Source organism: Silurus aristotelis (genome assembly GCF_946808225.1).
Source record: "Silurus aristotelis genome assembly, chromosome: 19".
NCBI classification, from domain to species: Eukaryota; Metazoa; Chordata; class Actinopteri; order Siluriformes; family Siluridae; genus Silurus; species Silurus aristotelis.
Window position 1 is genome coordinate 14,951,614 of NC_139592.1, and position 16,010 is coordinate 14,967,623.

The 16,010-nt window shown below is 35.7% G+C and overlaps 3 protein-coding genes across 5 annotated transcripts; 2 read left to right on the forward strand and 1 right to left on the reverse strand.

Annotated features, from left to right (window-relative positions):
- The first annotated feature begins 225 nt into the window (after positions 1 to 225).
- fkbpl (FKBP prolyl isomerase like) lies at positions 226 to 3,211 on the forward strand. Of its 2 annotated transcripts, none has more exons than XM_083521254.1 (3): positions 226 to 370; positions 598 to 996; positions 2,263 to 3,211. In XM_083521254.1, exons 2-3 carry the CDS (start codon positions 616 to 618, stop codon positions 2,992 to 2,994), a joined length of 1,113 nt encoding a protein of 370 aa, XP_083377380.1. In that variant the 5' UTR covers positions 226 to 370; positions 598 to 615; the 3' UTR covers positions 2,995 to 3,211. The 2 variants fall into 2 exon arrangements, with proteins under 2 accessions (XP_083377380.1, XP_083377381.1); XM_083521255.1 differs by having other exon boundaries at positions 255 to 380.
- A 3,832-nt stretch (positions 3,212 to 7,043) lies between these two features.
- Positions 7,044 to 10,034, reverse strand: ebp (EBP cholestenol delta-isomerase). The gene is made up of 5 exons (XM_083569579.1): positions 9,886 to 10,034; positions 9,297 to 9,606; positions 8,262 to 8,298; positions 8,041 to 8,171; positions 7,044 to 7,500 (listed from the first exon to the last, which is right to left on the reverse strand). Exons 2-5 carry the CDS (start codon positions 9,604 to 9,606, stop codon positions 7,283 to 7,285), a joined length of 696 nt encoding a protein of 231 aa, XP_083425705.1. The 5' UTR covers positions 9,886 to 10,034; the 3' UTR covers positions 7,044 to 7,282.
- Positions 10,035 to 11,569: 1,535 nt separating this feature from the next.
- Positions 11,570 to 15,805, forward strand: vma22 (vacuolar ATPase assembly factor VMA22). Of its 2 annotated transcripts, none has more exons than XM_083521266.1 (5): positions 11,570 to 11,866; positions 11,974 to 12,077; positions 12,316 to 12,422; positions 12,547 to 12,738; positions 15,576 to 15,805. In XM_083521266.1, the coding sequence occupies exons 1-5, from the start codon at positions 11,756 to 11,758 to the stop codon at positions 15,689 to 15,691; spliced, it is 630 nt and encodes a 209-aa protein (XP_083377392.1). In that variant the 5' UTR covers positions 11,570 to 11,755; the 3' UTR covers positions 15,692 to 15,805. The 2 variants fall into 2 exon arrangements, with proteins under 2 accessions (XP_083377392.1, XP_083377391.1); XM_083521265.1 differs by having other exon boundaries at positions 11,576 to 11,866; positions 12,532 to 12,738.
- The last annotated feature ends 205 nt before the right edge of the window (positions 15,806 to 16,010 follow it).

The following is a 16,010-nucleotide window of genomic DNA, read 5'->3' on the forward strand; positions in this document are numbered from 1 at the left end:
CCGTCTACAATATAAGGTATTACAGCAGGCATTTTAAAGACGGGTTTAGTGGTTTTTGCCTTTTAATTTACAGTGACACAACAATCCACGCGTTCAACCTAATGTTAATATAAAAAATAAAATATATATAGTTTACATTTTTGTGATTTAAACGGAAATTAAATATTCAAATCGCGAACTAGGAGCGTCATCTTGTGGTAAACCTCAGAATACCAACGCTTGCCACACTCCCCAGTCCGACAGGTGGCGCCAGAGCTCTGCGTTCATAAACAAAAACACTCAAGTCAAAAAAGCGGAAGTGGAATTTAGCAGCATGACAGACTCGACTGCTGACTGTAGTTAGCTGCACAGCTTTATCAACTGTCATTAGGTAATTTAAGGTATAATTTAGATGAAACGTTAGATTAAAGATTAGATTAAAAACTATGCAGTCCAGAAAGTTTGACTGCTAAATGTAAATGTGTGAAGTTTTTATGGAATGAGACTGCTTACTTAAATCTAACGCCACCAAAGCAAATAACTTTATTTAATACTATCAAATCTTGTCTCGCTTATATTTCTGTAATATCAATTGATTGCTACGATTTCTCTCTTTAGGTCTCTTAACAGTCATTTATGGACAGGGGAAGTGACCCAGGAGAACAAGTGACGAGTGAAAACTCATGGCTGTCATTGAGTCCTAGCGGTCTTTGGGAGGTTCAGAGAAGATGGAAGGGGGAAAGAAAGAAAGGAGACGACACTCCTCTATTAGGGTCCATATGCAAACTCAGAGTGTGTCTCAAGAACCACACAGAAGATCATGCCCAGCCTCTACATTCGGATAAAACTGAGCCGGGAGTCAGTGTCAGTTCTGTGCAGGTTCCAGAGTATCCTCGCTCACAGGAGTCAGTCCTGCAGGTTCCACTGGACAGGTGGATAGTGCTGCGTGTGGGAGAGGGACAATGTGACATTATAGAAAGCTGTTTGGAAGGAATGAGGGCTGAAGAGACCTGTGAGGTAAGTGTCAGATTGCAGCTTTGTCTCTTTCAGTCAATAGTTTTGGTTTCTCACCTGCTTACACATGCACATTAATTGATTGGTTGGCATCCAATACGTCTCTGCTATTGCATTAAAGCTAAAGCAGATAACTTTGAGAGTTTCTGATGCTACTACAGGGTGGTAAAAAGTAACTAGGCAGTGCCTATAGAATGAAGGCGATCTTATTTCATGCAGGAAGGTGCAACACAACTTTTTGCTCGTACTGTGCATGCGTGGTTAAACCAGCATTTTCCAGGGCATAGGCTGGGATGAGCCAAACCTCATGAATAACCTTCAAGAAGTCCTTTTCCTGTTGGACTACGCAAAGACAGAGGTGTACAGAACAAAACCTTCCTTCTGAAGACTGACTGTGCATTCCATTCCCGGCCGTTTAAGGAAACTAGTTGACGCCACCTGTGCCTACGTTGAAATTCAATTCAATTCAATTCATTTTTATTTGTATAGCGCTTTTAACAATGAACATTGTCTCAAAGCAGCTTTACACAGATAATGCGGTGATTAAAAATGAATATGTTCTTTATGAGTAAGTTTGTCCCTGATGAGCAAGCCGGTGGCGACTGGCGACTGGCGAAATTCAAAGATTTGCTTTCATTTTCCTATGTAATGAAGTACATGTACAATTTGTTTCAATAAATGTATTACCAATTTTAAATTTCTAGTAACTTTTTACCCACCCTGTATTAACTGTATTTTTTTTATAATTTATATTCATTAAACACTATCTTGGTCAGGGTCAAAGTGGAGCCGGACCTCATGCCAGAACACTGAGCCATGAAGCAGGAAGTACACTTTAGATTTGTGATTCATGTTGCTCAGCAGACAGGTTGCTCTGTCTGCTGGGACAAGCATGTTTTGACTTTTAAGAAGAAATTGGAGAAACCAGGGGAAACCCACATAGACACAGGAGAACATAGGAAATTTCACACAAACAGGTTCGGTGCTTTAAAAATCCAGGTTACTGTGAGATGGTAAAGCTACCCTGCTGCATCATCATATTGTTTAAAACAAATTTGACTTGGATCACAATTTAATATGATTTAACAATGATTTTTATTATATTATATTCAGTAGGGATATCTGAGTTTTACACACAATACTTAAATAAGAGTTAAACTTTTTTTTTTTATTATGAATTACAATTGAATAAAATAACATAAAAATATCAAAATACCAATATTCCACTTAAAATATGTTACTTCATAAATCTGAATCTGTTTCCTTCAGTTCACAGTAAGGCCTCATCAACGGCATTTGAAAATGGCACCAAGTGACATTCATGCTACCCAGTTAGAGAGGAAAGAAGAGAAGAGACAGCTGAAAAGTGAGTGTTTTTCCCTGCAGCTCCATTCATTCACTCCAGGGAAGGAGTCCTGGCAGATGATCCCAGCAGAGAAGTTGACCTGGGTGCTGTCTCATAAGCAGAGGGGCAGCCAGCGCTTCAGCACGGGAGACATCTGGGGAGCAATGCATTCGTACTGCTGTGCTGTTAGGCTGCTCATTACTTTAAAGGGACATACCAAAGGGAAAGATGGGGTTCTGAAGGTTGACGTAAGCAGAGCATGTGATAAGAAAAGTGACCTAGAAACTCAGTCAGTAAATAGAGATACGGAATCAAAAAGTACTTATATCCAAACTGAGGAGGAGTATAGGACCATGAAAGCAGAACTCCATTCTAATCTTTCTCTGTGTCAGCTCCGACTTGGCCAGCCAGCAAAAGCTAGGAACAGTAGCAACAAAGCCACTGCACTGGATCCGACGAACGTGAAAGGCTGGTATCGTCTTGGCCAAGCATGTCTGCAGTTGGAAGACTTCACAGAAGCACGGCAAGCTTTTGGCAAAGTCCTACAACTCCAACCAGGTTCTGCCTCTGCCCAAAATGCCTTGAAAAACGTAAATGCAAAAGCAAAAGAGTTTGACAATAAGCTTGGGCAAAGGCTAAGCAAAATGTTTACCTAGGGGTTTGCTGACAAACCAGTATGTGCACAAATGTAAATGTAGCATATTAAAACTATACAAAACTTAAAAAGAGCTCAAAAAGAAATGCAAAGCTCATCCAATGATCTGAAAGTGTTTTAACGGAATATGTTCCCTGACAAGAGATACTGCTCTATGCATGGTGATTGTGTTATGGATGTATGCTGAACAACTACCAATAAAATTATTTATAAATGTGTTACATTGTTAATGTCTGTTTGTGTTGTGTCTAAATATTACAAAAATATAACAAAGTGAGCTGAAAGACCTGCTGCATAAACCACATTATTTCTCATTATTGAATCTAAATGGTCAATAATAATAATGTGGGAACTATGCAAAGCTTTTGATTTTAAAGTGAATTTCACTTTTTAAATACTATTTGAATGACCACTACTACTAATAGCGATTACTATCAAGGTACATTCTTTTATAATGCACAAATAATGTTTAGACAGTTGTCCTCCAACTTATGAGTATATAAAGTACAGGATTTATCAGCGCCATCTTTTCTCAGCCAGTATCGGAACTTTCTCTATCTTTGCTTAATCAGTGCCATTCTCTGGCATTCCATCTTTCCACCTTTCCTTGGCCAATCACACGTCTTATCTTTTCTTTGGTCATCCAGTCGCAGTTAGGGAGTTTTTCTCTCTCCAGGTGGTTAACTTTACTCCGCGGTACATGGCTGACACAGAGTCAGATGAGCATTTATTTATTCAACTGTAATTTTAAGTACCTTATTTAGTATTATTTTATAATTTATATAGTTTTATAGTCCATGTTGTATTGTGAATTGTTATTGTTATTTATACTTAGAATTTGTATATTTCACTTTGTTCTTTATATATATATATATATATATATATATATATATATATATATATATATATATATATATATATATATATATATATATTTAATTGTTTTAATAAAATATATCTAAAGTCCATCACTGAGCATTTATATTGTGAACAATACTGCAGGCCTGTAAGGCAAATAAGCAGGCCTACATTTCTGGGGTGTGGGTGGGCTGAAATTTAAGCCTAATGCATATGCTGGCTCAATAGCTGTTAAGATTTAGAGATGGGCTAAAAGAGGTGGAACCAATAAAAAGGTTGAGCCTGATATGAAAGGTCTATTGGTGTGAAATGCAAATATCTCTTGGTTGGGAAAAAAATACCCTGAGAGGATTATCTACCATGGCAACTAATGGTCAACACAGAAGTTTACGTCGGCCACATACATATGGAATTTGACATTTCCGGCCAGTATATTTCTGAATATGTTAAAAAATCAGTGGAATTTACAGGAGTTTACTGGTCTGTATACAGCTCTTCTCATGCAGTGAAAATGCTGTCATTACACAGATGCTCAGCATAAATGAGGGAAACGAGAAGGAAAAGAAAGAAAAGGGAAAAAGCACTTTGGAGGATTTCTTGCATCATTCTTAATATTTGCCAACCAGTATGTGCATTTTCAAAACAATTTGTACAAACAGAACAAAACATTGGATTTCTTGCAATAGCTTGTCCTTTTCTCAAAATCTTTGTTCATCTCTCAAAAGTATGTAATTGTGTCAATGAACATTTAATTTCCATCAGAATGAAAAGTCCCTTTGTCCTTGTTCACAAACAAAATCATCAAAATATTTAGTCATGTTGTCAGTATGATGGTGCACAGTTTCAGGATTTCTTGATATAAACTATGGTTTGGATCACAGTGACTGAAAATGCAAAGAAATCTGACTTCCTTCTGTATAGTGTATATGAATTTCAGCAGCACAAATTGCATATTTGATTTATATTGATTGCAAGAGACTGGACAAGAGTCACACTTTTACTCTACTGTACAAGTGTTTATTTGTTTCTTAGATGTTCATAAATTTTTTTAGAATTTATAATTCTGTGTTTTGCTCTGTCTGTATACTCTCTCCAATTGAAGGTTCACAAGGTTCACACCGAGCAGACTAGTGGAGTCAGTGGTGATTGTGTGATTTAAATTGTTTACAGTGTGCAAATGTTTATATTGCAGTAGCACATACAGTAGCCTTTTAAGTAGTAAAGTCATGAGTTAGTGTTATGTTACTAGTATAAATGTAGTCAGTATTTCTTAGCTAAAAAGACTAGGGTTAGGGTCCCAGAAAGGTCTAAAAAGTCAAACAAGGCTTTTAATGGGACGAAGAGTGGATGTTTCATCTGCGGTGATTTGCCAGCACAGGGGTTTGGCTCTCTGAAGCTGGAAACAGGACTGCTCCTTGTTAGAAGAAATGGTTTGATCTGTTTCATGAGGTATGAACTGACAAAAATCTATGAGAAAACATGCTTAAATATATTAAACATAACCTAGGTCTTTAAACGTACAAATTGCACGTTAACAACTAAAAGTAATACATAAGCTACGAAATATAGAAGAAGAAAAAACATGTACAAAGTTTTAAACTAATTGTCAAAATGCCGAAACCCGGGATCGAACCAGGGACCTTTAGATCTTCAGTCTAACGCTCTCCCAACTGAGCTATTTCGGCGGTATGGCTTTGTGTACACATTTCCCCAAAAGTAATTGTTGTAATTAACAAACCATACTTATTAAACGTTCAAACCCAGCCATATATTGAAGTACTGTACAGTCAAACCGCAGAAAATTCGCGGCTCGGAAATTTAGCAGGTTCTCATTTGGAGCCCAACTAACAGCAAGTTGCGGATTATCTTAATATTCGCGGGAATCCGCGGCGGGACGGAATGTTCGGGAACGTTAGGAATAGCATTTTAAAATGTGTTTTCACTAAAAAAGTTTAATAAAACATTTAAAAACACATTGTTGTATAAAAGTGACGTCTAGATGAATTCATTAAGGTACCATAGTTGGCGTGACACAGGCAGATGTAAAGGACAGGGGGGTGGGGCTTGTGGTGGAGAAGGATGATCCGCTGTGGCGACCCCTAAAGGAAGAAGCAGAAAGAAGAAGAAGGAGAAGCAGAAAGAAGAAGAAGCGGAAGAAGAAAGAGGGGCTGCAGGGGTGCGTCCAAAATTCGCGGATTTTCGGAACTTGTTTTAGAAGATAACTATGTCGACCAGTATAAATATTTAACTCACATGCTTTAATTCTCTACACTATAATCCAGTGTGCAGGATGAATAGCACATCTATTGCTCTGCATTTCGAAGTACAGTTAAACTGACCGTAAATGTTTATATAGCTAAGTATCAAAGCTAGAGCCAATTACTTTTTTAGTTTGCTAAGTTTTGCATTAAAGTCCTTTTGTATAAGAACTCAATAATAACTACAGGCTTGATAATGGCAAAACTCACAAGCCTCCTGACTTCAGAAACTGTACTTTAGAAAGCAGTGAGAATCTGTGGTTAAATGTGGTTTAATCTGTATAGTTAAACATTTGTAACTCGCTACTCTTTAACACATTTTTATGTTATGCTGTAATGATTTTCTTTAATGCACTTTAGGCACACTTGCATGCATAGTTTTAATAATAACTGGTTAATGAAATAAAGGACTAACCTTTTCAGCCTTAATAATTAAGAATTAAAGACAATTAAATTGTTCATAATGAACAATTAAGGACAACATATGGCCACTGAAGTACAATGTAGGTGTAAATAATGTAAAAAATAATGTTTGTGACTTTCTTTTTTTACATTATTTACACCTACATTGTACTTCAGTGGCCATATGTTGTCGTTAATTGTTATTTATATAATAAAGTTGCGGTAATGACTGTATATCTAGAAAAAGAACATCTATGGCTGGTTTCTAGGATGTTATTAAGAGTATGCAATGGTGTATACACTGGTATATACATTCTGAATACATAAATGAGCAAATATAATTTTGTCTAATTTGATTAGGTTCTCTTTTGTATTGTTTTAGGACTTTAGGAAATCTGATTATGTTTTAGGTCATATTTACGCAAAATTCTATAAAATTCTATAAAATTTGAAAAGTTTCACAAATTTTCAAGCTCCATTGTACCTTCAGTACAGTGTTTCTGTCATGATTATTACTATATTTAGAAATATATAGGGGTTGTTAATTTATTAGAACCATCTATACAGGTAATCTCATAAAAGCAAAGAAATGATTGAACATTTTGTGTGGTTGTGTATACCTACATATATTGTGGTATGAATATAACATAAAATAACCACAAACAGCAATTATATTCAAAATCTCACCTAGAACAGTGCACATTAATTTACCCCCCCCCCCCCCACCAGTTTCATCCTTTTATTAAGCTCTTTCCAGGAACATCCGTCCTTTTATTTATTTTTTCGTTTGGGAGATGTTTTGTCTGCCATGGCTTGGGTGCAACTCAACTGGAACCACGAGTCCATAATAAGAATAAAAGGAATCACAATCCATAGAACATTCATAAAGACAAAATAGAACCAGAAATAGATAGGGTGTCCATACTGGCTGTGGATATACCCATCTCTGTGTTCAGTAAAGAAGTAGAGCACTGCTCCATACAATTGACCTATAGACAGAGAAGATAACTGTTAATTAGGGGCTGACATATACATACTAACAAAGCATTTAACTTAACATAAATTTTTAGATTATACAGGGCAAAGGTCTAGGTATTTAAAGTTATTATCAGCCATTATGACTTATCTGCTTATCTTAGCCTGCATATGTATGAAATATCAGTGCTTTTAATACTGTCAGTTTAGGGAGTTAATATGCAGTGTTACAAATGTTTGTAGGGAATGATTTTCTTATTTCATGATCTTTGCCACAGCTGATATAAAAAGTTGTGATATGTTGACTTGATTACATACTATTATAATTACAAACCATCATCATCATCCTTTTTTTTACTATGTTGTTCTATTGTTTGAGTAAACATTTCCAACAATGTATCTTTAGATTTGAAAAGATGCTTGCTATGGGTGAAAACTGTATCAGATTCCCAATCAAAATCTAAACTAATTTAATTAATTACCTGCTAATATAAAGAAATACAGTATAAAGACATATGGCTTTACTTATGAATATGTGTAAGAAAACATCTCACCTAGAGACACAATTAGCTGCAGTACAAATCTGTAGGAATGATTATACAAGAATGCCACAACAATCCACAGGCTAAAAGGTCCCCACAGACACGCAGTCACTGTTTCCATGCAAACAGTGAAATTATCTGCTCTAGAAAAAGATATACAAAGAAGGGTGAGAAAAAGTTGCCCCTGGGACAGAATGAATTACATAAAGTCCCAAGTTATTCTCACAACTTACATGACATATCTACTGTCGCCTTTGGAATATTCCTTCCCTGTGGAAGAAAAAGAAAATGTAATATTGACAGGTAATGCAATATCACCTGTGCACACAAAACCAGTGACATGAAATTTCTTTATGTACATATAGTACTTGCAAATTCATAGACAATAACTTAAAGGAATAGAGTGAAATATGTCTACGTATTTTCCACTCCACAGTAACAACACAAACATAACTGGGTTTTTTTTTTTTTTTTATCTTTTATCATGCACTTCGACAATGCAACTGATTCTTTATTAATGGTTTCTGTAATAATAAGTAATCTTAAAGCCTAAACTATCACTAAAATGGATAGCATTTATGCCTGACGTAAATGGCGAGAAAATAGTGTAATAAAACAAGTATGCAGTAAAAAAAAAGAAAATAAATATTACCATAATGAATCAAGCCATTATTATTTTCTTTGTAATCACAACATGTACAAGTATTCAGATGTAAATTATGTGTGTCCTATTAGTCTATTCACTGAACTGACAATCACTAGTCTAGTTGCAATTAGCCAGACATGTCAATTTGAAGGTCCCCGGGCCAATTCTGGCCTGAGAAAATATCATATTTCTATTATAACTGGCTTAAGTTTGACTCTGTGGGCGACTGCACAGTTTCTACGCTTCAGCTCCACCTACAGGTGCTTGAACGACTTGCATGTTTAGAAGTACATATCTGAATGAGCAACTTTTCTCCATAATGAAGATGAACTAAAGAAAAAACATATACAAAAAAAAACATCTCACTGATGCACACCACTCTATCCTGAGAATTACCCTAAACCTTAATGAACTGACAGACTAGAATTAATACCAAGCATTTTGCTCAGGCAAATAAGCATAACTCTAACATAATTTCTAGTCAACTACAGGAGTTATTTGGGTCTGACCTACCTAAGCTAGACATTTTAATTTACAGTTTGTATAATTAATTTTACTAAAGTTTTAAGGAGATTTTTAACTGCTTGTGCACAAGGCATTTAAGGCTTTATTAAACACTTACAAAGTTGAGAAAGGAAGCTTTGGTCTCCTGGAATGACGGTGTAGTAGAGAGAGAACCAACCCTCGATGACACCATGGATGAAGCCACACACGGTAAACCAGCACAGTGCTAACCTTCTCCATGTACTCAGTCTTCCTCTTCCAACGCTCTTTCCTGTCAAAGTCCAGGCTAACAACATCAGCAGTCCTGACAGTGAGAACAGGAAAGTAACGATCTCCAACATGGAGCGCTCATTTTCAGTGTAGTTCGGGATGAACAGGTCTCTGGGCCAGTACGGGTGACTTATAGGCTCAGCTGCCATCTTTGACATCTACAAAAAAACAAGGTTTTCAATAAACTTACTGCAACAGCAAGTGCACATCAGTCACATAGACACCAAAAATAAGGTTGTACAAAGGGTCAAATACACTGGGAAAAAAATATTGAGCCAGCATTAATATGCAGCTGCATATAGAAATCACACATGTAAGTGCAGCATTAAGATCATTATGCATATTTTGAAATACATGCATGCATTTATATGCACAATTATTGTATTTTAGATGTACATAAATTATTTTTTGAAAGTCGGTCCAATCGTTTTGCTTACCTTAAATTACAAATAGAAAGATCAAACAAAGAAACTGCACTAAAAACTATTGAAATGACAAACAGCATTCAGAATATGTCCATAGACAGCCAGACGAAACGCGGACGAAATGTAAATGTCATAAATTACAGCAAACCTAAATAAACATCGCGCCACAAAAGTTACATCCCACTACAACACGCCTTGACTAATAAACAATCACGCTGTGTAGCCAGACCGCCTGGAGAAGCGCTTTCGCCATTTTTACTGGACGGTGGCACTCGAAACACGAGTGACGTCATTCACAAGAAGACACCGGATTGGCTATAAGTCTCATAGGCAAGGCCACGAGGAAGTGAATGAACCTTCACCTTCACCAGATTGTAGTAAAAGTATACTGTTGTTGTAAACAAAATAATCCGTGTTGGTTTCGTGGTTTACTCTAATGTTAAATACTTAATCTCACCTGCATTTGCTTTCCTCTCCTCAGAAGAAGTCAGATTCTAAATTAAATTAAAATGTCTGTGTGGGAAGCTTTTTCTAGCTTAGACCATTTACTTTTATCGTGGTCACATGAGCTTCAGTGATTGTGCATCAAATACACGGCTTCGTGTTTGTTAATACCGTCCAAGTGAGCTGTCAAATAAATCAACTCCATTTCCTGGAGAGTGCACAGCTCAGACTGGGCATCATTCCAATCTTCTCCTACAATAAATCTAGCCTGTTATTTGTAATCACCAGGTGTGTTAATTTTCAAAATGCAGATAATGTGTGTTCCCTAACAAGATTTGACAAGTTGGTTAAAACCTTACATAAAAAAAATAAAAAAAAGTCAGGCCTCTTGTCTCTGCCGTGACCCGGATTCGAACCGGGGTTGCTGCGGCCACAACGCAGAGTACTAACCACTATACGATCACGGCAAGCTACCGAGGCACGGGCAAAGAACCTGAAAAATCCCCTAAAGAGCATACCACGATGCCATTCGCGACGCTTTTTTTTCTTGATTTAATTAATTTTAACCTCACCCCCCCGTATATTATCCTCAGTACAATAGAATCAACTTATTGTAGAAGGCTTTGTAAGCAGACACTTAAACAGTGTTAAAATAGCAGACACTTTAAACAAAATATGCATGTTACTTGGCCGTTACTTGCATGTTACTCGCCCGTTTAGCTAAAATAAATGTATAAATGTATAAGCACTGTCTACATAATTCTGCGAATAAACTATTATTATTTTAGCTTTTTAGTTTGTCATATTATATTCACTCGTTATAAGGACCGTATGATCTATACTTAATAAGTCCCATATGGTCTAGCGGTTAGGATTCCTGGTTTTCACCCAGGCGGCCCGGGTTCGACTCCCGGTATGGGAACGGTAAATTTTGTTTTTGTTAACAATTCAATTAAAAAAGCTATTTGCAATAGTTTTCTGTAAAACATATTTGTAACATGCGGTGGTACTCATTAGAGAACAAATGTAAGTTCAAGTTTCACTTTAACATGTAGCAAACCTTTCAATGATTTTCAGCTTTAGTTTAAACCGTTGAAAGTACAGATAAACGGAAATAACAATTAGACATGGTTAGGTTGCTCGGTATGGTTTATCTACATTATAATGTATATCGCATGGTTTCACTTAAAATGCTCTGAAAAATTAATCTGTAAATAAAAAAACAGGGACCGGAAATGTCATTATTTGCTGTCAGCTGACTCTTTCTGTCACATGACCTGTCATGGCGACACCATGAATGGAGAAAATACAGGAGCGCATGCAATGAGGACGCGCAACTAATGATCCTGTTTAACTGTGTTTTTAGTTTTTCTGTTTTACTGCACGAAGCCGACCATCAGTACCTTTGATAAATTGGATTCAAGTCACACGTGTAGAAATGGGTCTGGATCCAGCTTCTCTACGCTTAGACGAGCAGTTACTTCATTTCATGGATCAGCTTGAGATTCTAGAGGAGAAACGACAAAAACTGAACATGCTCATAGAAGAGGTAATAAGTTGTAACTGTGATCGTCTGCATATTTGTCGAATACTGTTACCTCGATCGGATGTATACTACCTGTCTACCTGTATCAAGTCTAATTTGTAATTTTACAGGGATGGTTCAACATTTCCAAGGCTCGGTACTCGATGGGAAACAAGCAGGTCTCAGCCCTGCAGTATGCCAGCGAGATGGAGCCACTTGTACTTGTCCATGCCAGGTGTTTTTTTAATGCATATTTCTGGAGTTAATGTAGTGTACTTTATTGATAGGTAAATATATACATTTGCTATGTAATTTTCTTTTCTTCCAAAGAAACGTAAAATATAAGAATTTTTGACAGTGCAAGCTAATTGCTTTACAACCACTTATTTTACATTATATGCACACCTACTTATCTTTGTAGAATTTTGCAGTATTTGGCCTTGACTTCTTATTTGTGTTCCACTGAAATGCAGCCTATCTGAAAAGGGTGAAGCTGCATTCAGATGCAAGCGAATTAATGACAAAGCAGAAGAACTAAAACAGAGTGATACATTAGAGACCATAGGACCAACAGAAGGAGGTAGGGTTGAAATGGAAATAATGTTTTAGCCGTTATAACGATTGTACCACATTATTATGATAACCAAAAATGAATGAAATGTAGAGTAATTAACTTTTTTTAAACAAAGCACAATTATTTGCAGGCCTCAGAAAACGAGTAAACATTACCAAGACAGACATTAAGGAAGAAAAAGACACTTCCAGAGACCAATGTGAGAAGGAAACTCAATTTAATTCAAAAAGTGAGAAATCTTCAATTAAGCAAGATCCTCTGAAATGGTTTGGGATTCTTGTCCCACAAAACCTTAAGCAAGCTCAGGCAGCATTTAAAGAAGGTAAGCATAAAAGCTTTATTTTTTCTTTTTTGCTTAATGTGCTGTTTTTACTCATACATTCAGGTTTTCTAAGCTTGGCTTTGAAAACCTGAAGAGAAAAATTAGGAAGTTATGCAATTACATAATCAGTGCAACTGTCTAACTATATATAATAGTAGGGATGCAACAACTAATCGAAAAAAATCTATAATAATTATTAATTCAATTTGTTGTCATCGAATGCCATTATCGATTAGTTGGGCTGCTTAAGTTATGGGTTAGTGCGACGGTAAGAGAACACAGCCGCTTGCGAAACGGCCCAGAGTACAAGTCAACTGGTAGCAGGAAAAGGGTGTGTCCCAAGTCATCCAAGACATGGAAGCATATTCTATTAAACACAACTAAGAACTTACAAGTTATGCAAAGCAGAGATTTTGTGGGATGGAAGTACCACAGTGATGCATGAGCACATGAAAAGAAAACACTGGTGCCATAGATTATGCCAAAACATCAGCACAGTAAGCAAAAACTATATACTCCTCATCATGTGAAAATGGTGTAGTTTAATGAAGTGTTATTGTGTAAACTGTTTGTTTGCTAACGTAGGGGCAGATGCACTGAATTTGTTCTGTCATGACTCACGAGCACAAGGTTGCACAATCAGCTCGCTCGCAACATACACTCACAATCAGAAATATTCAACCCCCTCACCTTAATAGACAATACAGTGATGTTGATGAAAGATAATGAAAATAAATAATAATAAAAAAAACTTGTGAAATAAAACAATATTTATTGATACATATTTGAGTTATTTTGACAACAGAAGTTGACTTAACTTTGAAGTTCAAATGAAAAAAGTCTTGTAACACATGAGCATGTGCAGTATTATTCAACCCCCAGCTTCAGTACCTTGTGGAGCGCCCTTTAGTTTTTATAACTTCTAACAAGCGTTTTCGATAAGTGCTGACAAGCTTCTTTCACGTCTCGATTGGAATCTTTGCCTCTAACTCAGTGATGTTTGATGGCTTCTGTGCTGCAACTGCGCTTTCTTCAAATCCCACCAAAGATTTTTAATTGGATTTAAATCTGGTGACTGAGAAGGCCACTCCAGGACACTCCAGCATCTTTTCCCCAACCAAGCATTGGTTGATTTGGAGGTGTGCTTGGGATCATTGTCTTGCTGGAAGATCCAATGATCACCAAGGTTTGATTTGTCAACAGAAGGCTTTACGTTCTTCTTCAAAGCAGAATCCTGCACTTTGGAAAGATTTTATTTAGAAATCCTTAAAACTCTTTAGGGGTTGAATATTTCTGATTGCAAGTGTAGTGATGGATTCAATTAAAACAGTGGCAACAAAAGCAAAATCTAAAAGCAGCAAATAACAGCAGCAGTAAACTATTAAATGTTTTAACTAAAATATTTTATACATGGGGTATATCCGGTAGAAGAATGCTAATTATGAAGCAGCCAGGAAGAAGGAAAAATTGAAAGACCGAAGAGGAGGTTTATGGATGTTGTGAGGGAAGACATACAGGTAGTTGGTTTGAAAGAGGCAGATGTAGATGACAGAGTAGTATGAAGACGGACGATCCACTGTGGTGACCCCTTATGGGACCAGCCAAAAGAAGAAGAATGCATTTATACACCAATTCATATTTTACCCTGTTTTTAATCAAGCCTGTTAGCTTGCTGTGTTTCTCCATCCTATTCTCTTTTTATAGCATTTGTCTACTACAACAGTAACTTATTTGTTTTCAAACATGATTTACCGCGGCGTTACTCCGTTCAAATGCTTGTTTTCAATGATTCTATATTTAATTTATGCATACATCATTTGATTATTATACAACATTAAATTGATTATATATTCTGGATGCTTATATCTTCACAACTGAACAAAATGTATTTTATATTTTTAAACAAAAATTGTCAAAACAATGTTGTATTATATTTTACATAGATTTTTTTTTAAAGCATTTTTTTTAAAGCATGTCAATCAACTTGCCATGTGCAAAATGCAATACAAATGTTGATTTACACAAATTTCTTCATCTTTTATACTCAAATGCTGTTGGTATTTTTAGTTTATTTTTGTTTTATTAAAACAAAAAGAAACAACCCAGCATGAGGAAATTTGTTCAAAGGAGAAATCCCCCCATAAACTGAACAAGCAGCCACTATAAGCTGTCAAAATTAAAGATGGTTAATTTCAATAAGTGGCGTTTGCATTTTTTTTAAGTACACTTTTATAAATAAATACCCTGAATTAGGGTTTTATGTAGATAGAATAAGCAAAACATGTAATTAAAAAAAATATATTTAAATAAAAAAATTTCAGAATAATTGAAAAAATAAGTCAGGTTAATCAATGATCAAAATAATAATTAGTTGCAACCCTTTGTAATAGTATAACAAAATACTGTACAATACAATGTTTGTTTGGCTCAAAACACAACCTTTCTGTACCATTCAGTATAGAGGTGTTTTTTTTAAGTACTTACGCTGTAATTATCAGCAGATATCCATCCACTTTGTTTTATGGTGGAGAGGTCAGTATATACCAGCTGTTCTGAACTGTTCGACGATATCACACAAATCTTAATATTAAAAACTGTAGTAAATATGAAAACATGCATTCACTTGAGTAAAACAAAAGCTGATATAGTAATAAATATTAATTCTCTTTTGAGATTTAGGTTTTCTCTTTATTCCTGTGATATTATAAACATGTTTAAGTAATCTATATCATACTTTGTTTTTGAATAGTGTTTAGTAGTAAACCTCTGGGAAAAAAAGTTTTTGTGGTCCCTAGTAAAATTGTTAGTTACTTACCGTTTTCATTTAATCTTTGCAGTCATTACTCTATCAGCTGAGATCGCAACCATGCAGAGTGCAATTGTGAAAACTAGATTGGAGATGAAGACCCAGATGAAGGACAAAGAGAAGATTGTCTCTGAATTGAAAGAATAACACTTCACTCAGTTTTCCTCCATAAGTTATTTGTTTCTCAGATGTTTAACTGTCTCTATTGATGTGTATGACAATGTAAGTGATTCTTAATTAAATAAACAATCAAACTTGTAATATGCTTTTAAATGTGATGATAAACAAAATGTGTGTTTACTTAGCCACCTTCCTGTTATTCAGCTACAGGAGTACAGTGTACATTAAAATTCATCCATACTTTTTCAAACTTTCATTTTGCCCTGTGTTAAATTGTAAAATTTTGTAAAACTTTTGGATATTTGTGTGTTGAAAATCTGACAATTGAGTGTTGAACATTCTGGAC

What these genes read in the sequence shown, in the direction of transcription:
- fkbpl (XM_083521254.1), top strand. Translation starts at nt 616, where the DNA reads ATGGACAGGGGAAGTGACCCAGGAGAACAAGTGACGAGTGAAAACTCA. An exon ending in GGGCTGAAGAGACCTGTGAG is followed by an intron (nt 997 to 2,262) that starts GTAAGTGTCAGA and finishes TGTTTCCTTCAG; the next exon opens with TTCACAGTAAGGCCTCATCA.
- ebp (XM_083569579.1), bottom strand. Translation starts at nt 9,606, where the DNA reads ATGTCAAAGATGGCAGCTGAGCCTATAAGTCACCCGTACTGGCCCAGA. An exon ending in AAGCTTCCTTTCTCAACTTT is followed by an intron (nt 8,299 to 9,296) that starts GTAAGTGTTTAA and finishes TTTCTTCCACAG; the next exon opens with GGAAGGAATATTCCAAAGGC. An exon ending in GGCGACAGTAGATATGTCAT is followed by an intron (nt 8,172 to 8,261) that starts GTAAGTTGTGAG and finishes ATCTTTTTCTAG; the next exon opens with AGCAGATAATTTCACTGTTT.
- vma22 (XM_083521265.1), top strand. Translation starts at nt 11,756, where the DNA reads ATGGGTCTGGATCCAGCTTCTCTACGCTTAGACGAGCAGTTACTTCAT. An exon ending in TGAACATGCTCATAGAAGAG is followed by an intron (nt 11,867 to 11,973) that starts GTAATAAGTTGT and finishes GTAATTTTACAG; the next exon opens with GGATGGTTCAACATTTCCAA. An exon ending in CTTGTACTTGTCCATGCCAG is followed by an intron (nt 12,078 to 12,315) that starts GTGTTTTTTTAA and finishes ACTGAAATGCAG; the next exon opens with CCTATCTGAAAAGGGTGAAG.